This window comes from Anopheles darlingi, chromosome 3, assembly GCF_943734745.1.
Source record: "Anopheles darlingi chromosome 3, idAnoDarlMG_H_01, whole genome shotgun sequence".
NCBI classification, from domain to species: domain Eukaryota; kingdom Metazoa; phylum Arthropoda; class Insecta; order Diptera; family Culicidae; genus Anopheles; species Anopheles darlingi.
Genome location: NC_064875.1, coordinates 70,033,468 through 70,060,967, shown reverse-complemented (window position 1 = coordinate 70,060,967; position 27,500 = coordinate 70,033,468). Strand labels below are relative to the sequence as shown.

The following is a 27,500-nucleotide window of genomic DNA, read 5'->3' as shown; positions in this document are numbered from 1 at the left end:
TGGACATCGTTAGCAACACAATCCAAGAAGGGCGAGTGTTTGACATCATCTCACCGGAAGGCGCAAGTGCTCTTGATTTCACGGATGATATCGCCATCCTGCACATGCAGAACCAGTTCATTTACGGTGATTATGTGCAGCCTGTATGCATTCGCTCCATCGACCAAGACATTAGCCAGTTAGTCGGAACGTTCGGAACGGTCGTTGGATGGGGTCGGACGGAACAGGACGCAATATCGGATGGATTGCGTGAGGCATACATACCGGTGGTCAGTGCTGACGATTGTCTGCGCAGCAATCGGGATCTATTTAGCCAGGTGCTCACTACGAAGGTGTATTGCGCTGGTAGTCGGAATGGTACGTCGAGCTGCAATGGCGATAGCGGTGGTGGTATGTTCTTCAAAATGAATGGTTTCTGGTATCTGCGGGGTGTGACCTCGTTCTCAGAGATGGATCCAAATAAAATGGGCATCTGTGACGTGAGCAGCTACCTAGGCTACACGGATGTGGCCAAATACCTGGACTGGTTGCGTAAGAATGATGTGCAATTCATAGATCCTGTGAAACCAAATTCGTTTTCTTTGTACGGTGTGATTACACCCGCGAATCCAGTGAAACCAAATTCGTTTTCTTCCTACAGTGTGATTACACCCGGGAAACCAGTGAACCCAAATTCGTTTTCTTCCTACAGTGTGATTACACCTGGGAATACAGTGAAACCAAATTCGTTTTCTTCCCGCATTGTAAGCATACCTGGGAATAGTTAGAATCAGTAGTTATGTTAGACCGGCTATCTGCATTACCCTGCGATCAGCAGGTACTCAAACACCAACGCATTACTACCGCAATTGTATCCTTGGAGGGAACGATGGACCTGGTAGTGGCTGCTTCAACTGCTTGTGCTAGTTCCGAGCTTTCCAGTTAGGCGAACTAATCAAATCCCTTCTACGAATAATAAAAAGGTCTTTGACACAGATCCGAAAAAACGCAGATTTTTTTTTGCAGAAAAAAAGTGACCGTGCGTTTTTGCGCCAAAAAGCGCTCTAAAAACTCGTCATAGTCTGGACGAGGGGTAACATAACGAAAGTGAACTAGGCACTATAAACACTCGTCGCGCGCTGCGTGTAGACTCTGCTGAACAGTTGATGCAAAAATGGAAGAAGTCGGGAAAAAATTCATAAAACCTTAAAATTTAAGTGTTTTGTGCGTAATAATTAGTGCTCGGGTGATTTGGCGGGACAGTGGGGTGGGACAGGAAAGCGTCCTCTAGAGAAACACGGTGCGCTAGAGGAAGGGGAAGCCAAAACGCAAAAGAATAAACAAACGCGTGCGGGTGTGACGATTGTGGGGTGTTAAAAAAGCGGGAAACTTTCCGGGAGATAAGCCTCCGGTAGAAATAGTAGTATCATCCTCCTGAAAATCCTCGCAACATCCTTATCCCAATGACGGGCTACAAGAGTGTTAACTTTGCCGATTTGTGCCGCCTTTGTGCGGGCAGCAGCGGCTCACGGATCGGAATCTTCACCGACGAGGGACGCAAAAAGAAGATACAAAACAAAATCAGCGATACACTGAAGATAAACGTGAGAACCCCACTCTGCACTCCTCCTTTCGGCACATTACAGCTTTGTTGCTTTTGGTTTCAGGTACAAGAATCCGACCGCTTGCCGAAATCCGTCTGCGTGAGCTGTGTGAAGCAGTTGGAGGCGCACCTCGAGTACCGTGATGCGACGCTGCGAGCGCAGAAGATGTTGGAGAGTTGCCTCAACTCGGCCAAGATGAAGAACGTTGGCCGAGTGTACATCAAAGACGACAAGCGGAAAGACACGTCTCCTGCATTGCCTCCTCCGCCCACCATACCGCAAATAGTCACATCCATCCCGGTAGTCAGTCCCACGAAACCGCTCACCACACAGGTAAAGCTTGTGGCAACCGGTAGCAGTCAGCAGATCGTGCAACAGCCCACGAATCAGTTCCCGGACAACACTCCGATACTGATTAGCAGCAACAACGGACTGCAGAGGGTGATGAACGGATCGATAACCGTTAATAACAGCAGCGGGAACAGCGGAAGCATCGGAACCACCGACAACTTAGTTGTCTCGAATGTTGCACTTCCCGCTGGTATTATGGCTGCGAGTACCAACAACAATGGCAACAACTTCATTGTGCAGCAACAACAAATCACCTCTCACCAGCCAGCTGCAGAACAGCAGCAGCAACAGCAACAGCAGCAGCAGCAGCAGCAGCAGCAGCAGCAGCAGCAGCAGCAGCAGCAGCAGCAGCAACAGCAGCAGCAACAGCAACAGCAAACCCAATTGCCACAATTCACGATAACGCTCGATGGACAAACGATGCTTAAGGCGAATAATAATAACATTACCTACAAAATACAGAACGGGATACTAGTTCCTGTTTCACCGCCCAAGCTGGTGTCCTCTGACCAGCAGCAACAAGCGTAAGTGAAATGGCGGCGACAATGTGTACTTAGAGCGGTTTCTAATTGGTGTTCCTTGCTTTCAGCAGTACATTTACACAGGTTGATGAGTTTATAAAAATTAAAGCATCGACGACCAAGCCGGTTCGAAGGGAATCTCCACAGAGTCAAGTAAGCATCCGAAATGGTCACCTTCCAGAATATCGATTTACATCCAATTCTACATTCTTTCTCCGTAGAATGATGCATCACCCGCGAAGAGACAGAAAGTTTATCAAATCATTAATCCAGAAACGCCAGTTAAAGCGTCCTCTATTTTGGGATCCGGTGTGAATGGTGCTTCTCCAACCGTTTCACCGATCGTTCCTTCAAACGGTTCAGTCGTTTGTACGACAAGCGTGGCTGGAGGAGGTGGAGGTATTACAAGCTCACCGAACAATAGAGGACAGGTGGTGACTAAAAACATTCAGCTGCAAGATCTTAAGTTAATGGCCAGTGGTGTTAACAAGTGCATCGTGCCGGTCATGATGAAAAACGAGCCGTCCACAGCGACCGTTACGGAGAGCGTGGCGACGAACGGTGTGGCAACGAATCTGCCTACGAATGGTGGTGTGCAGCTCGTGCAGATGAAGGTGGAAACCGGCCCGGATGGTGTGCTGCGATTAACACCAGCTCAACTCAATTCACAGCTTACGATAAGTCCTCAATCGATGCCACAGTACAGCCTGCAACTGACGGGTGGAATGGCAGGCCAGATGGCACCGATTGCGATCGTTAATCAAAATCAGATTCAGCAACAAACGCAGCAGCAGCAACAACAGCAACAGCAACCACAACAACCACAGCCTCAGCCACAGCTTATCCAGGCAACGGTGGCCGGACAAACGATGGGTAACAATTATGTCACGATAGTTGGAAAACCATCCGCACAGACCCAGCAAGCGGCGGGAGAAGTCAATTTTCAAGGGGCGAACGTTGTCCTGGCGACAACCGCATCTCAACAGCAGCAGCAGCACCACCAGCAGCAACACGCACAGCAGCAGCAGCCGCAACAGCAGCAGCCACAACAACAGCAGCAGCCACAACAACAGCAGCGAACGTTTGTTACTAAAACAGTAACGATGGCCACAGCAAGCCAATTGAAATCAACTTCGCGACCTGCTGCGGCCCCACAAACGCGCAAGGTAGTATCGACTGCGACAAATGTACGAACGGTACAGAGTGGTGTGAACCCTCGCGATGGTGTTGGCAAGGCAACAACACAAGTATCAAGTGGTCAGCAGAATAAACCGACACTACGGGTCGTACGGGTGAGCCGAACGCCGATAACTGCGCAGCCTAAACCCGTTGTAGTCGTTGCCACGAACAGTCTACCGGCACCTTCTAGTAATAATTCATTCGAAGATAGTGGTAACGAAGATGCGGATGGCGACGGTGAGGAGGGCGGCCAGTACCGTAGTGCCCAGTCTATCCTGGCGTCGCAACAGATGAGTGCCATTTCTGCCCTGTCTGTGAAGCAGGAATTCCCACCGGAACCGAATGTCTCGGCTTCAGAAGTAAGCATAACAACGTGCGATGTATGCCAGAAGCTGTTTGGCCGTAAGGAGCATTTGGTGCAGCATCTCAAATCGCATATCGGCTTGCGGCCGTTCAAGTGTGAAGCGGGCGACTGTCAGAAGTCATTCAGTCGGAAGGAGCACTTGTTGCGGCACATAGTGTCACATACTGGAAAGAAAATGTTCAACTGCGACATGTGCCAGAAGCTGTTCTCTCGGAAGGATAATCTTAACAAGCATCGCAAGTAAGCTCCCTTATCCTTGTTTAATAACCAATTGTTCACTCTTATTATTTGTGTGTTTGCACATTTTCTAGGACGCACCAAGGCCGGAAAGCACCTGCACCATATTCCTGCAAGGTTTGTTCGAAAGAATTCTCCGTGAAATCCCTGTATTTGAAGCACGTTGCATCACATGGAAAGGTAAGTGAACCGGTTGATCTGTTTCGCGATTTGCGACAAAGCCTTATAATCGTTCTCCCTTTTCCAGTCTGTTAAAAAGGATCCCCCACCGTTGAAACAAACGTCCATTAAAACGATTACAACGAATAACGTGGCGACTGTGCCCGCGACGTCAAAAGCTGCTCAACCGGCACCGGTGACGTCGATCGTCCAGAGTCAACCGACGACAGTTGTACAATCGGTACCTCTCACCATAACGCAAGCACCGGCCAACACGACCACTATTCAGTTACAGCCGGCACCACAAGTGCAGCACCTGACTAACGCCATTTCACAGCAGCAGCAGCAGCAGCAGCAGCAGCAAGGACAGACACAACAAATATTCACCATCCCGACTCAATTCCAAGCCACCAATGGGAAGCAAATCTTTCAGCATTTGCAAATCGCCATGCCGGCGAATAGTGTCGCTCAGCAAACGATCACACAGCAATCGTCTGCTATGCAAACGATCTCGGCCGCTGGTGGTGGTACAACGTTGGCCAATCTGGGCGGAACCCGGGCTACAATCATTAACACGCTCGATGGGAACACAATGTTTACGATACCGTCGAGCTTCGAATTCGTCACCGCTAATCGCCAGTAGCCGACAATTGTGGGGCGCCGTGCAATCACAGGTTTGAGCTCTCTAACAAGCACCGATCGGATCATTGATTTCACTTCCGTTGATAGAAATAGTGTTTTATCTTTCGATCATGTGGCCATACCCGGGAGTATTACGGTCCGCGATGCAATATAGTTCAAAATGTACAGACTGTCGGTAGAACAGTCTCAGTAATGTACAAAGTGATAACTGAATGTAACATACGGGAAGTAGGCTAAGGCTGCCATAATATTGTCATTTAGGAGCTAGGAAGCGAAGGACGGTACGGGCGTTATCAGTATGTGTCCACTTTATCTATTATTCAAAGCGGTAATTTTGGTTGATTTTAAACGGAACCACATATATTTTAACTGATTTTCGTATCGAAAAAGATCCGTGGGGATATTTGAAATTCTAGATTTGATTGTTTGCTTCGAAACACCACCACTGTAGCAATATTGTTTTAATTCTTTTGATTGATCGATTGTACTCTCACGTCACTCTTGGGTGTTATGTGTATAATGAATAGCAACAAATGATAAGAATAATGCGCGTGTGTTTGCATATGTATGTATATGTTTGCTTGTGGGACCCGTTGTTTCGCTTAATAATGAATTAAGCGTCTTCATGCGGTCCGCAACACAACGCTATCTGAATCTGTTTAACCGAATCTGGCTGATACAAATGACTGTAATTGTAGAATAATTCCTTGTTCCTCGTGTTTCGAAAAAGACTCTCCCATCGTAAGGATCTTTGTGAGATCCAGCTCGCGTGTTTATTCAAATACCAGTGTAAGGTAGAAGCAATCTTCAGTCGTACAATTTGCTACTATTTATGCTTTAACAGTGTGTTGGGTTTTAAGCGGGCATGGCTACGCGGCGATTCGGCACACAATTGGCATTTCGAAGGAACCCGACCCCGAAGAACAATTGTAACATAATGTATGCAAATTGCAATACAACCAAATAAAACCAAACAAACAAAAAAATGCAACTTTTATGATTCCGAAATTCCGACCGATTAGTAGCGATTGGATTGTACCAAAAAGTTGGGGCAATTGTTCAACGTAAAAATCAACCGTCGGCATTCCTCGGATTCTTTCCAGTATGTTTTGGGACAGTTCTGTAAATGAGATAGTTAGGATTAATAGACTCCTGCATGCGGCATTGTTATACCCTGTAGAGGATGGCGAAGGTACAATCCAAGAAGCTACGAGCTGAATCCAGGCATCTGTCCTTTGAGGGTGTTGTTCTTTCCTGTTCGAAGAGGGAAAGGATTGAAACTTTTGGGAAAGCTTTTGGGACCCCTTTGTCGTACCAGCGCAAGGTAGGTGAGTGTGTAACACTTGTGGATGGCACTAGTAATCTGTCTGGTCAATAGAGAATCGTCACCCGTCTGTTTGGTGAGCAGCGCGATGGAGGCATTCATCTGAAATTTTCCATCTACTAGCGAATCACCCAGAACACATTCCGCGATACACTATAACAAAACAAAACGGTGATAAGTACTTATAACAGTGGTAAGAAACGCTGTAGCGTGTTTAGTAACTACATTTTCTTCCATCAGTTCACCGATAGCTGTAATGTTCATCGGTTTTCTTAGGCACGGTACTATGAGAGATTGCGGAAGCAACGTTGGTACCCTGCAGCAGCTACGCGGTTCGATGAAGTTGAAGCGCTCCGAACAGGATTTCAAATGAGGCTGAACGCGGAGAAAATGCGACGATTGGGTTAGGTCCGGAGGGAAGAAAAAGTGGACATTTTTGTCATATACATAAGATCAGTACCGAGTCGTAAATAGGTTCGCTGCGGCCGGACACGACAATCGTCCAAAAACACAGACAAATCAGGTGCTTCATCATTCTTCAGCGTAATTACAACGAAACAGCAATTATGGAGAGAAACAACCGAACTTTGCGATTGCAGGGCTTTTCGAGTGGCTTTTATAGGCCAATCTCCAATGCCTCGTGTGCATTGGCTAATCTCATTTTAACGACCCGGTTCCGGTAATATGTAGTTGATGATGTACGATTGAAGAAACATCTTTTTCGGCAATGTATTTGAAATCAAACCATACATTTCGCGAATGGCGCGGGATTATTGTATTTTGTGCGTGCATTTGTATAAAATTGCTACTACTTGGCTGTTGCACATTTAAATAATCGTCGTCAATTTGAACAGATACTTGCAGTTGTTGAGTGTGGACACCATTGGAGAGCAATATTCCAAGCCAATCCAGTTTTCTGTGGGACAATCCTAAGGAAACAATAGCCTACAGTACAAGCAGAGCATGCCGCAGTACCCAAACTAACGCTTACCCGATACATTATGGCAAACACACATCCCATGAATGCGGAGGACGATGGAACGCACTGGGAAGAGATTTTATTCTGAGCCACCTCTTGTAAATAGAACCAATTCAGCTGGAATGAAAAGGAATTGTAATGTTTCAATTTCAAGAGCCAACGGGTGACAAACTAACGATCTGTTGCTTGTAACAGTTTTGCACAGCACGTTCGATGATTGCCGTCCAGTTGCGATCATTATCAACACGTGCCAGTAACACCTTCCGGGCTTGTTCAACACGGAACTGCTTGTTCATCAGGATACGGGTAACATTGAGGGAACATTCGGCCAGACACTAGAACGAACAAAATGCGAGTCGTCGTTCGAATAATAATCGGATCGGTGGTGCTTTTCGATATTCCACAAACGCTACATTGTACGGTAATGGATCGACTTCTCCGGGCAGTACCGGAGGCATAGGGCGCCTCATACACAACTCGACAACAGGCGGCGGAAGTAGCAGTGGCATCTGACAACATTTCCGGAGATCCACCCGAGTTAATAGTTCGTCGCAGGTCTTGTCGTCGTACTGTAAACGGTTTCAACGAATCGGATCACTAGTAGGCCAGATATTACCAGTCCTTAGTTACCGATCTTACTGTCAACATGCAGATATGCGAAATTTGACCACAAAACAATAGAGCGAACAACACGAAAGGGAACATTTTTATGCTTTCGAACGCTTGTCGGTGACGAACCCATGAGACTAACACGCACTTTATCTGTAGCAATGATGGCCACCCTTGTCGCGCGGACTAGGCACACAGCACTGTCATCAATATCTAATTAACTGAGTCTAGTAACTGCGCCAGCTGGTAGACGGTATTTATGTGAATGATTGTTGTGTTATTTTGTTCACTGTCATGAGCAGATATATTAGATTTGAATAGATCTATAGAGCGTAAACACGCACATAGTCCACCGTTAGTTCCGGCTCGGTCCAAGTACGGTACCAGGTGTTACGGTTCTGGTAGAACAGATATTCCGCCTTCGGGCTAGTGTTCCGCCATGGTTTCGCTACTCGAGATGGTCCCGTAACCGATGGATCGGGGAAATCCTTAACTCCTCCCACACCCACTCCAAGCGACAAGAAAAACTGAAATGCAAAACCGGAAAAAGAGAGAGAGACAGACAGCGATTGAAACAGGAATGTCGCTGAGTAGCGTACTCTTCGGAGTACCTCACGATCAAACGGTGCCAACGGGCGTTCCGCGTTCCATAGATTGGCCTGTGTTAGGTTGCGCTGGTGTGCGAATTGCCGTAGGTTCGTTTTGATCGTACCATACTGGAAACCGTCCACGGTGACCGCTATCTGGTCCGGTGTCCAGATGAGCCCATACACATGAAACGCATCCCCAAAGTGCTCGTCGGCCGAGTTGGAACGCAATAGCTCGCCCCTGAGGGTGGCCTGATTAGTGATGAGTACTCCACCCTGCAACCGGTGACCATCGATCTGTTTCCCATCCGATACCCTCTCCAATATCCGGTTGGCAAGTATGTGCGCTATTCGCATCTGTCCCGAGGCTAAATCGGCATAACCGTAGTAGTTTTCGACCGGTTGCAGCAATAACTCTGTAACGAAGCGCAGGCGAAGCAAAAGCGGCCCCCCAAAAAGGGGGCAGGGTCAATGATTAAATGGCCATAAATCCCGGAGGGGATGAAGGAAGGAATCGAATGCTTACGTGGAAATATCCAATCTCCCTTCGGCAACTTTGCCCGGATCTCGACACGCCCGTACCGGAAGCGGAAGTAGTTTTTGGTGCCCAATTTAGCCGACATCACGGGCGGTAGAACGGTGGCTCGTTCGGCCTTACGCTGGCACTCGTACGGATTGTTGGTCGGTGAGATACAGCTAAATGCCAATGGGGGAGGGAAAATTCCATGATGAAAATTGCGACCTCACCAGAACAGCGATTGCAGAACCGAAAGTAACTTACCCCTGCAGCGTTAGCTCGCCGGTACGTATACGTTCGTCGGTGTAATCTGGGCTCATTGTGACCAGTGTTGGTACGATGAAAAGACGACCTCCCGCGATGTAACTGTTCTCGGGGTGGTCCTGATAGGACAAGAACTCTGCTGACTTCGGAAACCGTTTCCAAAGGAAACGGATAGCGAGAAAGAGAACGAAAACAGGAAGCAGGTTACTTGCTGGCCATGGTTGACCATCACGGGGTTGCCTCAGAAAACTCCGTACCTCGGTATCGAGTGGGATACGTATTTCGTGTTGCCATTTTGTGCCCAAGCTGTTCTGGTCGAATGTATCCTCGAAGATCAGCGCACCGGCACAGCTCGGTTGGCCACCGTTAACGGTTGTTACCGTTTGACCACATGGAGGCGCCGCAGGAGTCGTCGTAGTCGGTTTCGGTGTCGTCGTTGTCGTTGTGGTTGAGGTAGTGGTGGAGGTAGTGGTGGTGCTCCGCACGGTCGCTTTGGGTTTGTTAACCGTATGCTTCTGCCCGGACAGCCAGTAACCGGCATTCTCGTACTGAACGTACACCCAATAGTAGATGATGCTACCGGGAGTGAGCAACGGTTTCGTCGTATCGAACACCCACTGGTCCGGTTGTTCCATGCTCGGGCTCATGATGTCCTCGGCGTAATCACCTTCCTCAAAGCGCTCAAACGGTTTGTTGATCCGAGCATGGAACGCAAACATCTGTAACCCCGGTACGTCTATCCGACAACGCAGAGCGTGCGCGCGCGAGAGAGAGAGAGAGATTATTAGAAGAGGTCACCACGAAACACGATCGGCGATAAGACCACAGAACAGCCTGGTATGCTTACCCGGTATGCTGGCACGGAAGCCACGCGGCGATAGGTACTCAAAGCGAACCGGTGGAATCGTGTACGTCCAGACCGGTACCACTAGTAACGCCATTAGGTACCACAATTGCTTCATCACGTTGGGATAATCTCTTGGTTTGGGAATCACCGGTCACCGGTCGAAGACGCAGAGCTGGAAAGAATGGGCTGCATTCAGTGCAAGCAGCACGATCGGACTGTGTTCTGGAACAGGTTTCCGCCGATCTGATGGTATTTGTGACATTACGGCTCTCGGATGTGTACGTAAGAATAAACTCGTTCAAGACATGATGATCAGCTGTTGATCGCGCTTGATCGCTTGATGCTTTCACGCATGCTGCCGGAACATAAATGCGCTATGAATGTGTGTGCGGTAGCGTCTCTCGCTCTCTCTCGATCTTCTTGCTGGAGCAGTCTGTAAAGTGGCATTAAAAGGGGATTCCCTGGCACCGGTCACACCAGCTCGAACTGCCTGTTGATGAATTAAGGAATTTGTGTTCTAAAATGCATGAATACTTTACAGAAGCTCTTCATTCACTAGGAAGTACAAAAGTGCTGGCAGATGAAATCACTAATCTAAATCAAACACGATGGTCAATGAGCGACTCCTGGCCTTCCTGATGTAGCAAATGGTGAACGAAATAATTTATAAACGCCAGCGGGCAACCCACAGCTCCCCTATCACGCTCTACAGGTTCGAACGAATAAGCCATAAATTCATTAGATCACCGTAGAGCCTGAAACGGGGAATGAAGGCTGCCACGGAACGCACCGTAGCCCCTCTCGGACATATGGCGTAAAAATCGGACAAACATTGGAAGATTGGCCACCGCTTGTGTGAAGGGAGCGAGCAAACAATGGTAAAGCAAACGAACAAACAAAATGGCCACCGGGACAGTAATATAGCAAAATACGAGCTTGGCGTTTTCCCTCGGATGCGAAGACCTTCCCGACCCGGATTCCGGCACCGCTGGACTGGCGCACACCAGGAATTGGCCACAACTCGGCATTCGGCTACGGCATCCCGCTGCCTCCATGTTGAATAAACAAGATGTTAATTAGTCGGTCCGGAGAAAATGCCGAAGCGTAGCCGAGGTGTGCCTTGGGGGCAAGTTTTGGAAATTCCCACACCCACCACCACCGCCAATCGATGCCTCCGTTATCCCTCAGACCCGCGTAGGAGGAGGAGGAGGAAGCGGCGCTGAAATAACATTCGTGGAATCGTCGTCGTAGTCGGCGGCGTGAGCGATGGATGTAGTTAAATTAAAAGTTTATTAGGTTCAACTTTTACGAAAACAGTGAGCAACTGTTTCCGCCGCCGGTGCTTTGGCTTCGGGCAACATTACGCAGACACCGAGGACATCTTCGCGGCCACAAACCAACCGGGCGGCGTGAGTTAATGCAAGATTACGAAAAAATGCCCTGAAAGCTAAAACAAACCGTCGGCTTCTAGGTGTCGTTAGAGACCCGAACCCTACTGCTGAATGGATTGAACCGTTGCTCTAAATGCTCTGGAACGGAAAAGAGTCTCATCGATGGCCAATGATTGGTCTTTTCTTTTTTATCATGTGCTGAACTCGGTAATTAAAGATATTCCGCGTAATAAATGTGTGTTCTTACAACACCCTTTAACCACGCGCTGATTAACGATTCCAAGAACTTATCAACCGGCCGGACTAATGGCTGTTGGCGTTCGGGCGCGTAATCATTTTCTGCTCTGCCAACACCAATGCGACGCCGTGCCTCTACCATCTGTCGCTTGTCGAGCTCAATCACCTTCACCACCTCTCTCCCGCTCTCTTGCTCTCTCTCTCTCTCTCTCTCTTTTGCTAACCCAATCTTGTGTACCCAAAACAAGGAAACACCCAACAGCCGAAGGTCAAAGGACGACACTTCCGGTAACGGGCCATCCACTTTTCTCGGTCCCTGGCCCTCCAGGCACGCGGCGTAAAGGAACAAGGAGCGAGCAAGCAAGTGGCGCTTCCTTAGCTGCCAGCGCATACAAATGCTAATTTCTGGCGTGGCCTGGCAGCAACTCACTATCAAAAGGCACCGAATGACGTCATAGATGTAGACAGCGAGTCGGGCTCGGGGTTTTGTGGGGAAAGGGAAGAGCGGGCTGTGGAAAAATCGATAACTACCATACGGGCGGACAATCGACGCGCGAAGAGTGTCGAAGAAGAAGGGAAGAGGGTGCCCCCCCTCCCCCCCTACCCGCTGAATGCTTTATCACGGAAGCAACAGCAAAAAAAAGAAGCAAAATGAAAATGAGGAAAAGACAACACCCCCAGTTAGTGGAGATAGCCATTAAGGATGTCGGAATGGTATTGTCCTAGTGTAGTATCCTCGGTTGACATGCGGAGTGTAGGAGCGGGGAATCAGTTGGTTGGCAGGCACCACGCTCGAGTACCTTCCCAGCCCAGCGAACGATCATGGCACCCCGGTGTGCCGTCTGGGTACACGGTGGTGCAGCAGCGATGGAGATGTAAAATCAATCTGAAGTGCCATCGAGGGTTGGAACCGATTTTCAGGCGGACGTCCACTGTCACGAGGCGAACGTTCCAACGACGTCCGGCGTGATTTGTGTCGCCGGCAGTGGAAGTGGCAGCAGCGATGTTTGATTGCTCAGCACTTCAACGGTTATTGCTAATGACCAACTGGCCCATCGCCGGTCATCGGCGATCGTTTGCTGTCGTTTGGACGAGCAGACGAACATAGATCCCTCCCACACTCACCCATTGACGGGTGTGTGCGATGATTCATGAGGAAATTGTTTGCTCGCACTAATGAGTATGAATTAGGGAAAAAATTACTTTAATAGATACATTTAGCAAACAAGATGTATCAACAGGTTGGTAATGTGAGTTGCATTAATGATTTATTATTGCTACAATGGTTTTCAACGAGCTCCTCAAAGGTGTTTGCTTTAATAATTGAAATCTAAGATGGAAAGGTTTATTCTGTTCGCTTTCCGGTTCTATTCAGCGCAGCGTGCAACAAAGTGACTTGCGACTCCTCGCAACCTCTCCATTATAGTTTGACTCCCACTGATAATGACGTCAGCCGGCGTAGTCGACGATGGAGGCGCCTTGCTAGCCACGTTTTCGAACGGACCATGGAAGGTGCTTTCGTGAGCTGGATGAGAAAATTTATTACGCCATCGGTTACGTGCGGCAAGAAATGCTTCAATTCACGGTGCACAGTACACCGAATAAGATGTCGCTGAGCCGGAACGAAATAATGTGCTCTCTTCCACTGCTCTAAGCCTGCTTCGTGGACACACACACACACACACACGCAACCACTCAGGCCTCACAATCGAGCTCACAAATAGACCGGAACACATCGCTATCCGTGACGTCATTGGGTGGGCCATGAGGCAGGCGTTTTTGGCGGGACCCCGAGCTCATAAATGTCACCGAGCAGAAGTAGTACCGGCACCGGCCGAAGTGGTAGTGGCAGTTGCTCATAAACTGGGAATTGATGCAGCTCGGCATTTTCGCACATAAAAGAAGGAGTTGGAGTTGGAGTGGAGTCTTCTTGACTTAATCAACGGAATTCGTTTTCGCTTTTAAAGCAAACCATCCAAGTAGTCTATCGAGCGGCAAGCTGAGTGGCGTTCCCTACCACTAACGGAACGTGACGTAAAAGTAACTGACAATGCCCTGACCATGCCCTGCCAGATAACGAGATAGGTGTCGAAAATAGAAAAAAAGTTATCCCTTTGGAGCCAGATTCTCCATAGAAGATAATTGTTTTTGGCCCGCCCCGGCAAAGGGTGGCGTTAGTGCCAGTGACCGTAGCAGATGTCACATCCGACCGACAGCCTACCATTGATAAGCCGTGTGTTCCATGTCTCGGTGTGTGCTCAAACTATCACGTCACTCCGTTTGATACTGTAATCTCGCGAGAGCAGACCAAACACTGGCGTCACTCACGCTACTGCCAGTAGCACGCACGACAAACGCACGTGCAGATGCCCCCCTTCCCTTTGCTTCCCAAAAGTAGAAGATACCGGACGCAGATAGGATAGGAGACGGTTCCATGGTGCGCGCGCATGGTAAACAAACTCTCACTTTCTCGCAGCTCGCCACCTCCTCCACCCGGGGAGAGTACCTAGCGCGGCTACTAGTTGGTCGGGAGTAACTCAGTACTCGTAGCGAAGCGGAGATCGAGACTGCAGCCCTGCTTCGTGGATTCGCCGGATTTCGAGCAGTGGATTGTGTGACGCCACGGCCACGATATCTCGGTCAGTTTACCCACGGATGCCCGTCGCGAACGGTTGTTGGCTTTCCCTTTTCGTGGAGAGCGCTCTCTTCATCGTCTCATCCATTCTCATCCTGCAAATCGGTGTTCGTGGTGGCCGACGGCCGGATCGGAAGGGTCCAGAGTGGAGTGGTTTCGGTGTTGTGTGTTGTGTGTTGGGTTGGACCACACTAGTCGGACGGAAGTCATCCAGACAGGTTGGTCCGGTGGATAGTGTTAACGGTTCTACGTCGGTTCGCAGTTTCACGATAAACCTTGCTCAAATATCCCCGGGTACTCCCAGCCCGCTTCTTCCGTTGCTCCTGCTTATCACACGCCAAGGTGCAGCTGTTTGTTCTCGTGGTTCGGTGGTGGTGGTGGTGGTGGTGGTGATCCACGGTGTTTTGTTTTCTGTGGCGTTCCGGTCTCTGACTCTCTGAGGTGGCGTCACTAGCATTGAAGGCACATCTGTAACCGATTCCCGTTCCGTTCCCGCCCGGTCGCTCGTTACGGGCGGCCGGATCTACGCCACGAACGCGTCGCTACCATATGGAGGCGGTCGCGCTCTCTGATGAACACGTGTATTTGTTCAGGAACACGCGCGCAACCTGGTTGGTTGTGTCAGTCAAAGATCGCGTGGAAAGGATAGTTTTTATCTCGTTCTTTCGTGCCTGAACCGAACCGAGCAATGGTTACTACGACCACTACATCGCACCGGAGCATCGCTTACTCAGTTTCCACACGCAATTCCACGGCTTTCGTAAAGTCTCCGGTAGTATGGTCCAGGTGCAATATTTCAAAAGTATTTTCGGTTCATGCATCGCGGGAACCGCGGTTTGTTGGATCGACGTCGGCGAATCGACCGGATTTTTAAACAATCTGTTCGCTTCACACCTTCCTGCTCGAGTATCTCGCAACGCCCGGTCACGCCATCACCGCATCTAAACAGCCGTGTCCAGTAGCTCGTCTTAAAACATCAAACGTTTCGAACTTCGTTCGTTTCGATTTCCAAGTCTTCCATTTTTTTCTTCTTTGACTCCCCGGTTACGGTAAAAAGTGCAAAATGTGGTGCGTGTTTCCCCGACAACGGACCCCGAAGCGTTTGACGCGGGTTGGCGTGAACAACGTCGGTTGTTCGGTTTGACTCTACGTGTGTCCGTGTTTGTAGACAGCGCGCGAGCGCGGAAATCCACTCCCTTGGTTTGGTTCTCTGGTTCAATGTGATTTGGTTCTAGGCGCGCTGCACGTCACGGCTCGGCATCAACCCCACCGTCGATGATCGCTTTTTCTTCGGTCGCTGTTGTACTGCTGTTAGTGTTTGATATTCGTACCGACCACTCGCCCTATCTCGCCCTCTCGCAGGCCTTCGGTAAAAGTGAGTGATTTGTGCGAAGCGTACCCTGTTTCCAGCGGGTAGATACTTCTTGGAAGATTATGGTCGAACCCAACTCGGTGATTTCGAGGTTTTCATGTGGAAAAGTTTGTAAATGACTTTTAGCTTCATCTCTCTATCTCTCTTTTTCTCCCGCAAAAGTGAAGCCAAAGATTAGGATAAGTGTGCCGGGCAGAGCGCTGGTGTGTTGTATAGTGAAGCCACGTGCTGTGTCTGGGGGTGGAAAGAACAACTAATAACACACGAGCGCAGTGGATGTGATAACGATGATGGTGACGGCGATGCTGATGGCGATGAAGCTTGTGAAGAAGATGATGCCGAAGGAGGTTCACTTTGATCATCGATATTGTTTGCTTGCCGATTTCCATCTTAAACTTTACGTCACCCAACCGTACTAAAAACGGCAGTCGGGATACAGTGTGGACAAAAGGTTCAGGAACGATTGTATCCGAACGTTTCCTTAACCTCGCCGAAGGTGGTCGCAAATGGTCGATCTCGGTATTCGGGAGATGAACGCAAGAAAGTCGATGCTAATCAACGTAACGCAGCCTTGAAACCTGAAAACGATTGATTTGCAGCAAGGGCCTCGAACTACCGAACGGGTTTGACCATCCCACCAGTGTTGTATAAGAGCATCGGCAAGGGCATTTCCATCAAGGTAAGTGATTATGATCATCTGTGACCATCATCTCAGTCCTCAGATAACGTTCAAGATCGTGTAATGTAGACAGGTTTTTGGACAAACATTCGGCACAAAAATGAGCCCGTTGGTTTTATTCCACTGCAGACATGGCGCTGTGACTATTTGCGTAACTGATAACCGCGACTTATCTCGGATAAAGCGGAAAAAATGTGTGATACTAGTGAGACAAACCAGGGAATCACGGCTCCGCTATGGCCTGTCGAATGTATCCGCAGAGCAGGAGATCCATTGCAAACATTTGCAAAAGATTTTTCTATGGACATCTTCTGCATCTCAAGAAATATGGTAATCGAATCAATACACGGTTTCTGCGGAATCGTCTGCGCTCTCTCTCTAACTCTCTTTTCCAAGACACCATTTCAAATCACAAGCTCAACGTCTTCGTTGTTACACATTGCCATTCCGCTGGTGCCTCCGACGAGGGAATTTCGGTTTCGGATTCCAATCTTATGAAAAATCCAATTCCCATGACCCGGCGCAGCGTATAAATTGCTCCATAGTGATTAGTTTTCAGCAGAAACGTTTCATTCTAGGTTCAGGCTAGAAAGAAAACAAGAATAAAGTATTCATGTTACCGCAATAAATCGCATGTAGCGGAGGGAAATGTCCCCCTTTTGCTTCGCCTTCGTCAGTAGCTGGAAAGTAAACTTCTCGATCCTTTGCCCCCTTTGAGGGCTGGGATTCAAAATTAGGTCAAATGGATTCCTGGAACAAAAAGCCAATCCCTTGTTGGTTTTAAATCACTGTGACTGCCCAAGGGAAGATCAGTTTCGCTCACGTAGCACACACAATATGATTCTTAAATTTCAAGGTAAAGAGCCGCTCAGCATCATGAGCTCGGTGGAACGTGCCTTTCGCTTGCTATTGCAACAGTTGTTGGTATGTTAATCGAGACCGAGCGGCCCTTACCATTTTACAATCAACGCAATAATGTTGTTTGATTGATTTCTGGGGGGGTTTTAATTACACGCGATTATTACCTCTCTCTTTTTTTATGGGCCGAACCAGAACGGACGAGAGATAATTTAAAACTCCCGCAACCGTGTATTTCCCAACCGTGTCAATTCACTGATTCGGGGGGCTAGGGGTATCGAGGGGCAAAATGAGGCGGATGAATGATAATTAAACACATGAAATGTGAGTGGTGTATGCTTCATTTACGTAACAAAAAACGGGGTTTTGTTTCACGAGCACGACGAGGTTTTACAAAACGTTCGCCAATTCGCTCGTAAATTGATGAAACGAATCTCTATCCCGGTTAAATAATGCAGCCAATGCATTACCCTCGATTGGTGTCCTGGAAAAGTGTTGTGAGTGCACTATTGATATAAAGATTCATTATCCAAAAGCACTACCCATATAAAGTATTTCACACATGAAAGGCCTTGCAGGGCTTTGGCACGATTCGAACTCCATTATCGACATAGTGACTCTGGCTGAGTCCTCCCTTTTTTGCGATTCGATATGTTTGCATGTACCGCACACCCGGTTTGATGTTTGCTCGAGTTTAATTTGCAATGCACATTGTGTTCATCCGTTTGTTTCTGTACGCATGCAAGCTTCTTCTTGGAGGCTTTCGCCCTTTCCAATTGTTTTTTTCTGCCACCAAACGGTCCGTCCGACATATCTGTGTTTGTATATTTGGAGCGTTGCAGAACAGATATCTGCAGATAGTTGCTACTTTACTCTTTATAGTTGAAATCGAATGCAGCACAGCACCATTATTGCTTCTGTTTCCGAAACAAGGTTGGTGTGCTTGGGAAAATCGTATATTTATGCCATGGAATACTATTTTACCCTCAATCTCGAACAGTATTGAGTAAATTAGCTACACATTATCAGCTGGGCTGGGTTCTTTAATATGTTGAACACACGCACAACATATGAAGCCGGTCACAGGCACGTTTGCGATCTCTTCGCAGTCTGGGAAAGCATTATTGGTTCTTTATCCATTCATGCAGGAACATGGTCGATTGCTGTGCTGCACATCAGGCAGATCTGGAGCGAAGGAGATAACCCTTCCTTACCCTCGTTCAGCTCAGTACTCATCATTCTCTTCCGACGCTTCGTCTTCGTCTTAACAAACGAAGACATGAGTTACAGGACCTGTCCTCCTGAACCGCGTGCATGTGTGTGTGTGTGATGTGCTCGTTTCAGCTTTCTCATTCACCAATTTATCTTAGTTGCTCCCTTGCAACCACTTTCCTTGGCGACCTCCCTGGTCCCGATGCACTCGAAACTCTGAAGCAGCTCAACAGCCAAGTTCACGATGAAAACTCATTCCCCCATCACTTGTGTGTGTGTGTGATGTGCTCGAGTGCAACCCATAAACGTCATCAGCTCATTGGCAGGGTACGGAAGAGCAGGGAGAAGGACGAGACGAGAAACTCGCCATCGGCACCGTGACATAGTGTGCGCCAAGGATGAAAAAGCGGCGAAGATGTGAAGTAGCTGAGGTGGAAGTAATGGTTTAAGAATTTATGTCGCCATCGCCGCTCGATCCTCCCGCGCGTCCCTAGGACTGGACTTGTGGCGTCGAAGGCGCGATTGTCGGTCACGAGCCAAGTGTCGAAGTGTCGCTGCCGCTCACGTACTGCCGCTCCACAATTGTGTTTTGCTCGGTTTGAACTGGACCAATTTCTTCCATTTTTTTTTTCACACTTTTTGCCATAAAACTTAATAAGACACTTGGGTGGGTAGTGAGGTGGTGGAGGTGACTGGAACATTCCAGGGGGAGCTGCCGTTATGATGCTGACCTTTACAAGCTAGCTTATTGTCCCCGCTAGACTTCGTTTGATGTGCTAGAAGTAAATGCATTCCCTCAGGCTACCTATGCTACCAGGGCCAGCCAGGGCCTGCCAGGCCCTTACGCTTCGCTGGGTGCTGTTGCCCACTTTTTCGTGATGAAAATTCATGGAAAATTAGATTATGAAACATACCCGGTTCCCGGTGGCTCATTCAATTCCAGACAGAACCACCGTCTACATTGTACCTATCGTTGTGCGACACGAAAAAAGATCGTCTGCCTCCGGTGGAATGGCAAATTGCATTTCGGAGTAATAAGAACAGAATGTCGAAATGGAGGCGCCAGGTAACTGATAGAAGAAAAAAATAGTACGATAAAAGCTCTGTCCCGCAGATTGGAACAAATTTCCGGACGGCTTAAAAAGTACCAATATCAGTGGTTAATCACGCAGCTGCTACGGATACCATCTCACACAGCCACACGCACGCACGTGATTAAGCTTGTAATCAGTGTTTGGCTGAGAAGATAGATTACATAAATTAAAACAGCATAGAGAGTTGGCGCGAATACCGGTGAGGCCTGCTTTCCCCATCTGTCTGCACGACTGATGATTATTGAAATTGATGTCTTAAGACGAGAACGAGAGCTCCTTCCTCGCTCTTTCTCTCGTTCTCCGTCTTACAGTTGCTAGTGCTGCTGCTGGTGCTGGCTGAATGTCTAATTAAATAAACATCGCCCCCAGGGGTGACGGAGTTTCTGTGTGGGCGATCAGCTAGCAGCGCTGCTAAGACCGATGCCGCTACTGCTGCTGCTGCTGCTACTGCTGCTGCTGATGAGCAGTAAAATGTAGTCTCCATCAAACACCTGGCATAAATTAACACTATAGCGTGCGTGCGTGCCGGTTGGCCGGTTGGTCCGCTGCTGCTCCCGGCAAGTCATTCGGGCGTTTTGGGAAGGCACGCTTGGGGGCTTTATAGACAGTTTACAAACAGCGCTGGGCATGGGTACGAAAAGGAGCGATTAAGTTATGCTAATGTCCATCAGTTTGACGCAAAATATTATTGCGAGAGTGTAGCACCTAATTTACTTCGATAATCATTACCTTCATTTCGATTAACCCCTCAAAGCTTGCCCGCATCAGTGATTGGGCCGTTTGATCACTACAATCGATACCATTCTCTACCTCACCAGCCGACGACGTGTGCGGCGCTAATGAACATAAACAATTTGCGATTCTGCATCCTTCTCCTCCTCCAGCAACCGAACGCAACATCAAGCAATTGATAATTTGTGCTGTAAAACAAGCCGCGTTACGCGATATCATCTTGAGTGAAGTGAAACAGATCCATCCGTCCACTGGCCCGTGCCACGCTTGCGATTATTGCGCCGCGGAAGGAAAAATTGGATAGCATCATCTTCACGCCGCCGTTCTTTTGCCGCATTTCCCGGTGACGCACGGAATGATAAATTATGTTCCAACCGACCCCCCCCCCCCCCCCTGTACGCACCACCTGCATCCCACTCCGTCCATCCGTGGTATATTCACACTCCAGAGCGACGACGAATAATCCCATGTGTCCTTGGCGCGGTTGGCGAGGATGGTTGCCAGCAGACAGGCTTACGACGATGTTACCATCCGATTTTCGGTCGCATCGCTTTGCACCGTGAGTGGTAACGACGAGGAGGACCGAAAATGGAAAACAGAGAAAATGGAAGAAATCATCGCCACGACACTCTCTCTCTGCGGGAAGCTGGAAGATCTCGATTATTCAGCGAAGAACCACGTCACCGGTTCTCTTTTTTTTCTTCTATCGCTCTCTACCGGATTCCAAATATCACTGACGATCAAATCCTTGTGAATATCCTTGGAAAGCACAGGGCGGACCACCACGCCATCTGGGGGATCTGTTTTCCAGTGATTGCCACTGTAATCATATTTCCTCCTCCTCCGCCGTACCGCACGCGCACTGCAGCCGGCATTACGCTGGTCCGAATGACTGAATGTGACATGTTGTCAGGATGCTTTTAACCACCCACACACACACACACACGCATACATCCCCCGCGTTGTTCGGGGGCGCAGTTAAGTGCGAATGATTGGCAAGTTTCGGGTTTCCGCTACATTGCAGTTTAGATTACAAAAAGCACGATAAAAGAGAAATGTTTATGTTTGTCACAAAATTGTAATTTTACTGTCGCGCTGTTTCTGCTAAAACTAATGCCAGCTTGCGTGTTTGATTGTCCATTAAAACCTGCCCTAGATGTGCCCTAGAGCTGCTGCTGCTGCTGCTGCGACACGCTTTCGCTCCATCAATTTCCGCTCGACGGCATAAAGGAACGCGTGGAGTGGATCGGATCGGTGCGGATGCTGGTGGGTGAAAGCATCGTAAAGTACAAAAATATCTTCATATTTGCTCTGCACGGCCTCTCACCGATCGTGGACGGGCTGGACGGTGGACTATCGAATGCATTACCCTCCATTTTCAAGTGGCTGTCTAATTTTAATACGTTCCAACAACTTCAACTAAGAATTGGCTCACGTGGCCATCGCCATCGACGGAATCCATCGGTGTTTCCTTGGTGTTCGCAAATAAGTTCGCAGCGTTCCGCAAGTCATTGCAAAACAAACGGGAAAAAGGAATAACACGCGCTCGGGTTAGCCCGCGAAAAGCCAAATCAAACACACCCGAGAATGATGGTACCATCTGTTCGCTGACGAACCACCGATGACGATGACTGACGACGACGACGATCGCGACGACGGTGGTGCAGAGGTTGCTTGCTCACGAGTAAAATATATGTATTTTGAATTAACCTAATTAATTATTTTACAATTTGTTTGTTTTTCCATTGGCTTATACCGGCGTCATTTGTACGATCGCATACGGTGGTCCCGAGCAGCGGTTTTCTTGCGTGAAGCTATGCTGCTGCTGCCGCCGGTGCTGCTGCTGTTGATGACCCGGTTGCTGACTGGCTGGAAACGGAAAAGGGGGAGCGATACGAGGTTTTCCCTAGTAGTTGTTTATCGCTCGGTTTTCCGTTTCTCCCCCACGCGGCCACGGAACACCAACTTCGGTCGGAGCAATATTTGGTTAGGTGTGAGAGGCGTGAGCACATCAGCAGCAGCAGCAGTAGCAGCAGCAGCAAGGTTCAGCGAGTTTGACTCTGCTAGAAATTGAGTTCACTGAGACTTTCTGCAGCGTGTTTTTTTAATTGGAAAAGTATAACAGCAGTAGCACATTTTTGAGTATTTCTTCCGGTGGATGATCCCGCTGTCAATAGGAATGTAGCAAAAGTTAATTAATAAATTTATGTGAAGCCATTAGCAACTTTCAATTAGAAAATATAACCTTCATCTACGGTTACTGTGGTGGAATATCGATCCAGTACATCATAGGGAAACGGAAAAGCCGCTTTTATCTAGTGGTCGAGTCTCTCCTTTTCGGCGACGTGGTGTGCGTACCTAGTATCCCCGTGAGTTTGACGTCATTAACCGGCTGTATATCTTCATTTATTTTTCGCTTCTCGGCTGTTTGTCGGGAAAAACTTCTTCTCGTTCTCGTTCTATTTTTCTCCCCTTTTTCCTCGCACCCAAATGAGGTGGTTTCGTTTACTCATCTAGCCCCTTCGGAAGACGATAGAAAGGCCTAAGATCCGAGCATCTTACCGAGCGGAACCTTTGCTTACACTTAGACATCTCCGGCCAGTGTCGGTGTGAGAGTTCCAATTTTCAGCACACATACACTCCCTCATACACACCCACACACTCGCAGACACAGAGAAGGAAGCTGTTTCAAGGGGGGGATGTGAGTTTTGTTGTGCTGTGGTGTTGTTCCACTCGGTGGTGTGTTGTTTGATGTTTGATGTAATTTTCGCCGCTCGCCCTTTTTCCTCCAAGAGGCCTAGTTCCATGTTTCTGGGGCCGCAGTTTTGTTTTGTTTTCCGTTGCTTTGCAGCTGAGCATCTCAATTAACCTAGGCCAACAGTAGCATGTGTGCCGGGGGGGAGGGTCTGTGGAAAGTCTGCGAGAGAGTAATGGTGTGATGCTTTCGTTAAAATTCGTTCCCGCTGACGTTGGGTGAACGAAATTCAATTAACCACCGGGAGGAAAACACACTCTTTTCTTTCCTTCCACAGTGCCTTTTGAAACGATCGCTTGCGTTCCCAAAAAATATGCAAGTGAATGACTTGCTGAGCCCTCACTAATTTATAATTACCGTTCCGAGGGCCCCTCAGCACTACCCGGCCAGCAGCGAACGACATCGTCCGTGGCTTAGCAGCTGGAAATGGAACCGGTAAACCGGTTTTCTGAATCGAATAAATTGCTTCCCCATCGCCTGTGGTTGGGCAAATAAGGCTGTTCTGCATCGTGTCTTTGATGTGGTTATCACCACAAAATTGTACTCCATAATGGCGTCTGCTGAAAATGTTGATCGTAAATTTGCGACCTTCTTTTAATAAGAATGTATTGAGATATCATAATAATATGCTTGCCATTTTGTATATGAAATTTTATATTAAAAACTGAAACATCTTACTAATACCGGGCCGGAACTTTTCATCCTTTTACGCATCAGACCCTTGAGCAGCGCTCATCGTGGATTCCTTTTTCGGCATGAGTGAGCAAATTTGTAAATTCGCACAAAAATGTTTGTTCGCGCTTCGTGCGCCAATTTTAAGTGCTGCGTACGTGTACCAGGTGATACATGTGCTGATGTGGAGTACGCTATTACTCAGTAGATCATATGCACTTTCACAGTCCGCTCCGCCCGAAAAGGGGTTTTGCAGCAGCCACGACTGTCTGCGTGTCGGTATGAATATTTATTGCGCCATGTCAGCATGGATCGAATCGCTCGAAACGAGCACGCGGGAAGTGAAATACACAATTTTAGGGAAATTCTAACCTCACCCACCCCTCCCAATGATCCGCCTTTCTGGTGGTGCATTGTGTGTTGTTGCAACACCAGTCTGATGGCGGTGCGATTCTGCTAATAGCGGGGTTTTGAAATTGCGCCAGCGAACATGCATACGCTCGGTGACACAGAGAAGTTGAACTTGTCGGAAACTTTTGCAAAACATACCACACCACAAAGCCCTTTGGTGAAAGGGGGCCTTCCGCTTTCTGTGCCCTCCGATCCTGGTGAATGTATGCAAAAGTTAGCTATTACCGTGGCCACATGAGCATAGGAGCACAAATGGAGAGCGCTGCAGCGCCACAGACGACGGCAACGACGACGAGGACGAGGGAACTGGAACGTGCCCGCTTCGCAGATGCAACTCTCACTGGACACGATCGGGTAAAAATGCTCTCCCGCTATCGCTACAATGAAAATGGTGCATCGATGGTAATGCATCTCCATCATGGATGCACGTCCCGTGCTGTGTCTTCACCGTCGTCGGTCGTCGTCGACGATGAGGATGATGATTGTTGGTTCACCCCAAAAACTGGTTCTCGTGTGTGGTTGTGTGTGTGCGCATCTCGTCCTTGTTATCATCTGGCGTGCGTTTGTGTAGCAGTAGCAGCACACATTCTGCATCCGGTGAGCATATTATTCTCTAGCGGGAAAACTGGGACGAGCATCGGAGTGCACACGTCCGTTCGTCCGTTCGGGTCGGTTCAGTTGGCGTTCCAATTTGTAGGATTTCCACCAGGAGGTCTGCCCGGTTGCAAAATGTTTACCTCTTTTGATCTGCGGGATTGTGTTTGGAAATATCAATCCATGTATTTTTTTTTTATTCAGTTGCTCCCTCTACTACTTCATGCCCGCAACCTGATAGTAGTGCAAAGCTCTATCATCTATGGCCTTGCAGGGTCCTGAGTCTGGCGGCTGAGCATTCGCCGACAAAGTTGTAGCAATTTTCTGTGCTTCTGTGGCCCGGCTCGGGGGTTCGGTTTCATAATCCGTTGATTGAAAAATGGTCATCACCTACGCGGCGGTGGGTTTAGGTTCGTTTGTTGGTGACTGTTGGTGTTGTTAGATGACATGCGTTTAATTTGTTTTTATGCGTCCACCGGTGCTCGACAACTATATGGTGATCGAGATTTTTTTTCGAGAATTTAATTAACCTGTAATAGAACTACCCTTCATCGGTTTGCGGTTGCGTGTTCGAGGTTTACTGAAATTACGGCACTAGAGTAGAATTTGCTAAATGAAAATACCTCGCTTCATTTGTGGCCTTTCGTGGTTGAAACTCACTACATCAATTGGCAATTGGATACACTACCGCAGCAGCATTAGTAGGAATGTTGTGGTGCACCAATGCTAGCTGCTGCTTCGGGAAAAAATCCTCTAAAAACCACGAGCCCATAAACGAGAAGGTAAAAAAGTTGTTTATGATACGTCCAACCGAATTTAGGATAACTGATTTGCTCGATCCCCTCTACGGTGGTGGCGACGGGACTCGAGGATATGACCACGTGCCCAACGACGATGACAGCAATTACCGTCGAATGTGTGATAGGATGTCGACCGGAGAAGGGCGCGCTCGCAGATATTTCATAAATATTTGATCACCAGCAAATAGGGTGCTTCTTGCTCCCCTTTCTTCTCCCTTTCATCACCTTACACGTCCCCTGGCGCTGAAGCTCGAAAGGTCGTATTCGTGTGTGTCCAACGAGCGGAACGGTTACGAGCTTATTTTTTGAGAAACCAAAACCGAGCATCACCGGAACACCGGAGACGCAATACCGATGAGCCGGAGCCGCAGTTGCTCCGGTGACCGAGACGGATGGGTGTGGGGTTCGGTTACGCATGTTCGCATCCCTTCGCCCCCGGGGAGTGGGGTCGGATCCTTTGCTAAACGGATTTGCACTGCAAGCACATCATTATAAAGAATGGTTGGAAATTATCTCATGTATCACGGGAGATTTCACCACCAAACCACCGTTGCGTCCCTATTTATTACTCTCACCACCACCATCATCATCATCATCATCATCATCATCATCATCATCATCATCATTTACGTCGTCGTTGTCCTGTTTGGCGAAGCAGTAAAAGCTCGTCCACGGTGCAGCTCGAGCAGATCGTGTCCGTCCTGTACATACCATCATGATCATGGTCGTCATCCACGAAGTAAACTTTTATACGCTTACCGGCATCTCTGCTCGGTGGCAATGATACCTGGTGGTGCTTCTCAAAGTGGTTCGGATGTCACCTTTTTTGGGATGGGGACGAATGAAAAATTATCCTCCCAGTAAGGGGCGTCGAATTTCCCGGACGGAATTCTTCCAGCCCTTCCTTCTTTTCTTTTTGTGTTGTTTCTCTTTTCCTCGTCGAGCCATTAGCAGCAGGATAGCAGGAGCAGCTGCTGAAAACCCCTTTCTTGAGTATGCTCTTTGGCATTAATCATTTCGGTAAATCCAGCATAAATGTGCTGTGGTCTGCTGTTGTCTGAGTGTTCTGAGGTTAAACTTCTTAAAGGACGCACCCGGGACGATCTTTGGTGCCACGGTATCACACTGGAATCGATCGGAACCAGGTGTGGTCTCAGACTAACACAATTCGTCAACACATTAATCGATTTTCCTCGAACGTCGAACGTCGTATGCCGAAAACGATGTTTCCGGAACTACTTACTGTTCTCAAAGCCACTGAATCCGAACCAGCTAGGGCAACTCTCCAGGGGGGATAAATTAGTCGATTGACAGATAGTATACGGCCTGGTCTCGGAGAAGTAGGTGTGCCCGTTGCATCGATCGCTTGTGGTTGCATAGGGTTGGTGAGTTCACTAAACGAACCACACCACAACCATCATCATGGCGCTTCCTGCTGAAGCTGTGTGAAGAGAAAGAACAGGAAAAATTTCTTCTAGAAACGATACGCTTGAGGAAACGGAAGTAAAGGGAAAAAAGCGATGGAAACGAAGGAAGGAACATTCTAACGAAATGCCCTCCCGCCCGTCGGCAACGCCATTGCGAAGTATATTTCTTTCGTCCTGACAACATTTCTCGGCTTTCACGACACCCCAAACCGGGCAGTGTCTTCCACAAAATTCGGCTCGGTTGATGGAAAGATTGTTTCCTTTCCGGAACCCCCTCGCGCCCATGTGTGTGTGTGTGTGTAAGAGAGCGGGGAGAGAGTGCCGAACACAATCGCTTTGTTTCCGCAGCAGCCTATCAGCTAAACGAAGCTGATCGATTGGCAGACGGGCGCGCGATAGCGATAGAAAAAGGGGCCCGAGAACGTGTCGGTTGGTGGCGTTCTGCAAGATTGACCTTTCCCTTCGACC

General features: G+C 48.4%; 5 protein-coding genes across 11 annotated transcripts in view; 3 read left to right on the top strand and 2 right to left on the bottom strand.

Annotated features, from left to right (window-relative positions):
- Positions 1-767, top strand: part of LOC125956875 (chymotrypsinogen B-like) — a 1,440-nt gene extending 673 nt beyond the window's left edge. The window contains exon 2 of the mRNA XM_049689138.1: positions 1-767. This exon is cut by the window's left edge and continues 75 nt beyond it. Coding sequence (XP_049545095.1) covers positions 1-767 — 767 coding nt within the window.
- A 384-nt stretch (positions 768-1,151) lies between these two features.
- LOC125956851 (putative mediator of RNA polymerase II transcription subunit 26) lies at positions 1,152-6,005 on the top strand. Its single transcript, XM_049689083.1, has 6 exons — positions 1,152-1,583; positions 1,647-2,458; positions 2,527-2,608; positions 2,677-4,238; positions 4,310-4,415; positions 4,483-6,005. The coding sequence occupies exons 1-6, from the start codon at positions 1,443-1,445 to the stop codon at positions 5,035-5,037; spliced, it is 3,258 nt and encodes a 1,085-aa protein (XP_049545040.1). The 5' UTR covers positions 1,152-1,442; the 3' UTR covers positions 5,038-6,005.
- A 1,182-nt stretch (positions 6,006-7,187) lies between these two features.
- LOC125955748 (general odorant-binding protein 67-like) lies at positions 7,188-7,848 on the bottom strand. Its single transcript, XM_049686892.1, has 4 exons — positions 7,753-7,848; positions 7,516-7,674; positions 7,352-7,456; positions 7,188-7,289 (listed from the first exon to the last, which is right to left on the bottom strand). The coding sequence occupies exons 1-4, from the start codon at positions 7,846-7,848 to the stop codon at positions 7,188-7,190; spliced, it is 462 nt and encodes a 153-aa protein (XP_049542849.1).
- A 340-nt stretch (positions 7,849-8,188) lies between these two features.
- Positions 8,189-10,364, bottom strand: LOC125956865 (beta-1,3-glucan-binding protein 2). The gene is made up of 6 exons (XM_049689122.1): positions 10,164-10,364; positions 9,574-10,052; positions 9,317-9,459; positions 9,062-9,231; positions 8,560-8,951; positions 8,189-8,475 (listed from the first exon to the last, which is right to left on the bottom strand). Exons 1-6 carry the CDS (start codon positions 10,276-10,278, stop codon positions 8,272-8,274), a joined length of 1,503 nt encoding a protein of 500 aa, XP_049545079.1. The 5' UTR covers positions 10,279-10,364; the 3' UTR covers positions 8,189-8,271.
- A 4,084-nt stretch (positions 10,365-14,448) lies between these two features.
- The window catches only part of LOC125956845 (diacylglycerol kinase 1), a 62,113-nt gene continuing 49,061 nt past the window's right edge, over positions 14,449-27,500 (top strand). For 3 of the 7 annotated variants that reach the window (XM_049689078.1, XM_049689077.1, XM_049689072.1), the window contains exons 1-2: positions 14,449-14,644; positions 15,961-16,477. The gene's annotated coding sequence lies outside the window, so the exon portion shown is untranslated. Of the gene's footprint in view, positions 14,769-15,483; positions 15,802-15,960; positions 16,478-27,500 lie in introns of all 7 variants that reach the window. The other 4 variants (XM_049689074.1, XM_049689076.1, XM_049689075.1 and 1 more) reach the window with 4 other exon arrangements.

Excerpts from the sequence above, each read along its gene's own strand:
- LOC125956851 (XM_049689083.1), top strand. The coding sequence starts at position 1,443 with ATGACGGGCTACAAGAGTGTTAACTTTGCCGATTTGTGCCGCCTTTGT. Across the intron at positions 1,584-1,646 it reads GCGATACACTGAAGATAAAC|GTACAAGAATCCGACCGCTT; the intron begins GTGAGAACCCCA and ends TTTTGGTTTCAG. Across the intron at positions 4,416-4,482 it reads ACGTTGCATCACATGGAAAG|TCTGTTAAAAAGGATCCCCC; the intron begins GTAAGTGAACCG and ends TCCCTTTTCCAG.
- LOC125955748 (XM_049686892.1), bottom strand. The coding sequence starts at position 7,848 with ATGCCACTGCTACTTCCGCCGCCTGTTGTCGAGTTGTGTATGAGGCGC. Across the intron at positions 7,675-7,752 it reads TCGATCCATTACCGTACAAT|TGTCTGGCCGAATGTTCCCT; the intron begins GTAGCGTTTGTG and ends TGTTCGTTCTAG. Across the intron at positions 7,290-7,351 it reads TGTTTGCCATAATGTATCGG|GATTGTCCCACAGAAAACTG; the intron begins GTAAGCGTTAGT and ends TTGTTTCCTTAG.
- LOC125956865 (XM_049689122.1), bottom strand. The coding sequence starts at position 10,278 with ATGAAGCAATTGTGGTACCTAATGGCGTTACTAGTGGTACCGGTCTGG. Across the intron at positions 9,232-9,316 it reads GGCGAGCTAACGCTGCAGGG|CTGTATCTCACCGACCAACA; the intron begins GTAAGTTACTTT and ends ATTGGCATTTAG. Across the intron at positions 8,952-9,061 it reads GGGAGATTGGATATTTCCAC|AGTTATTGCTGCAACCGGTC; the intron begins GTAAGCATTCGA and ends GCTTCGTTACAG.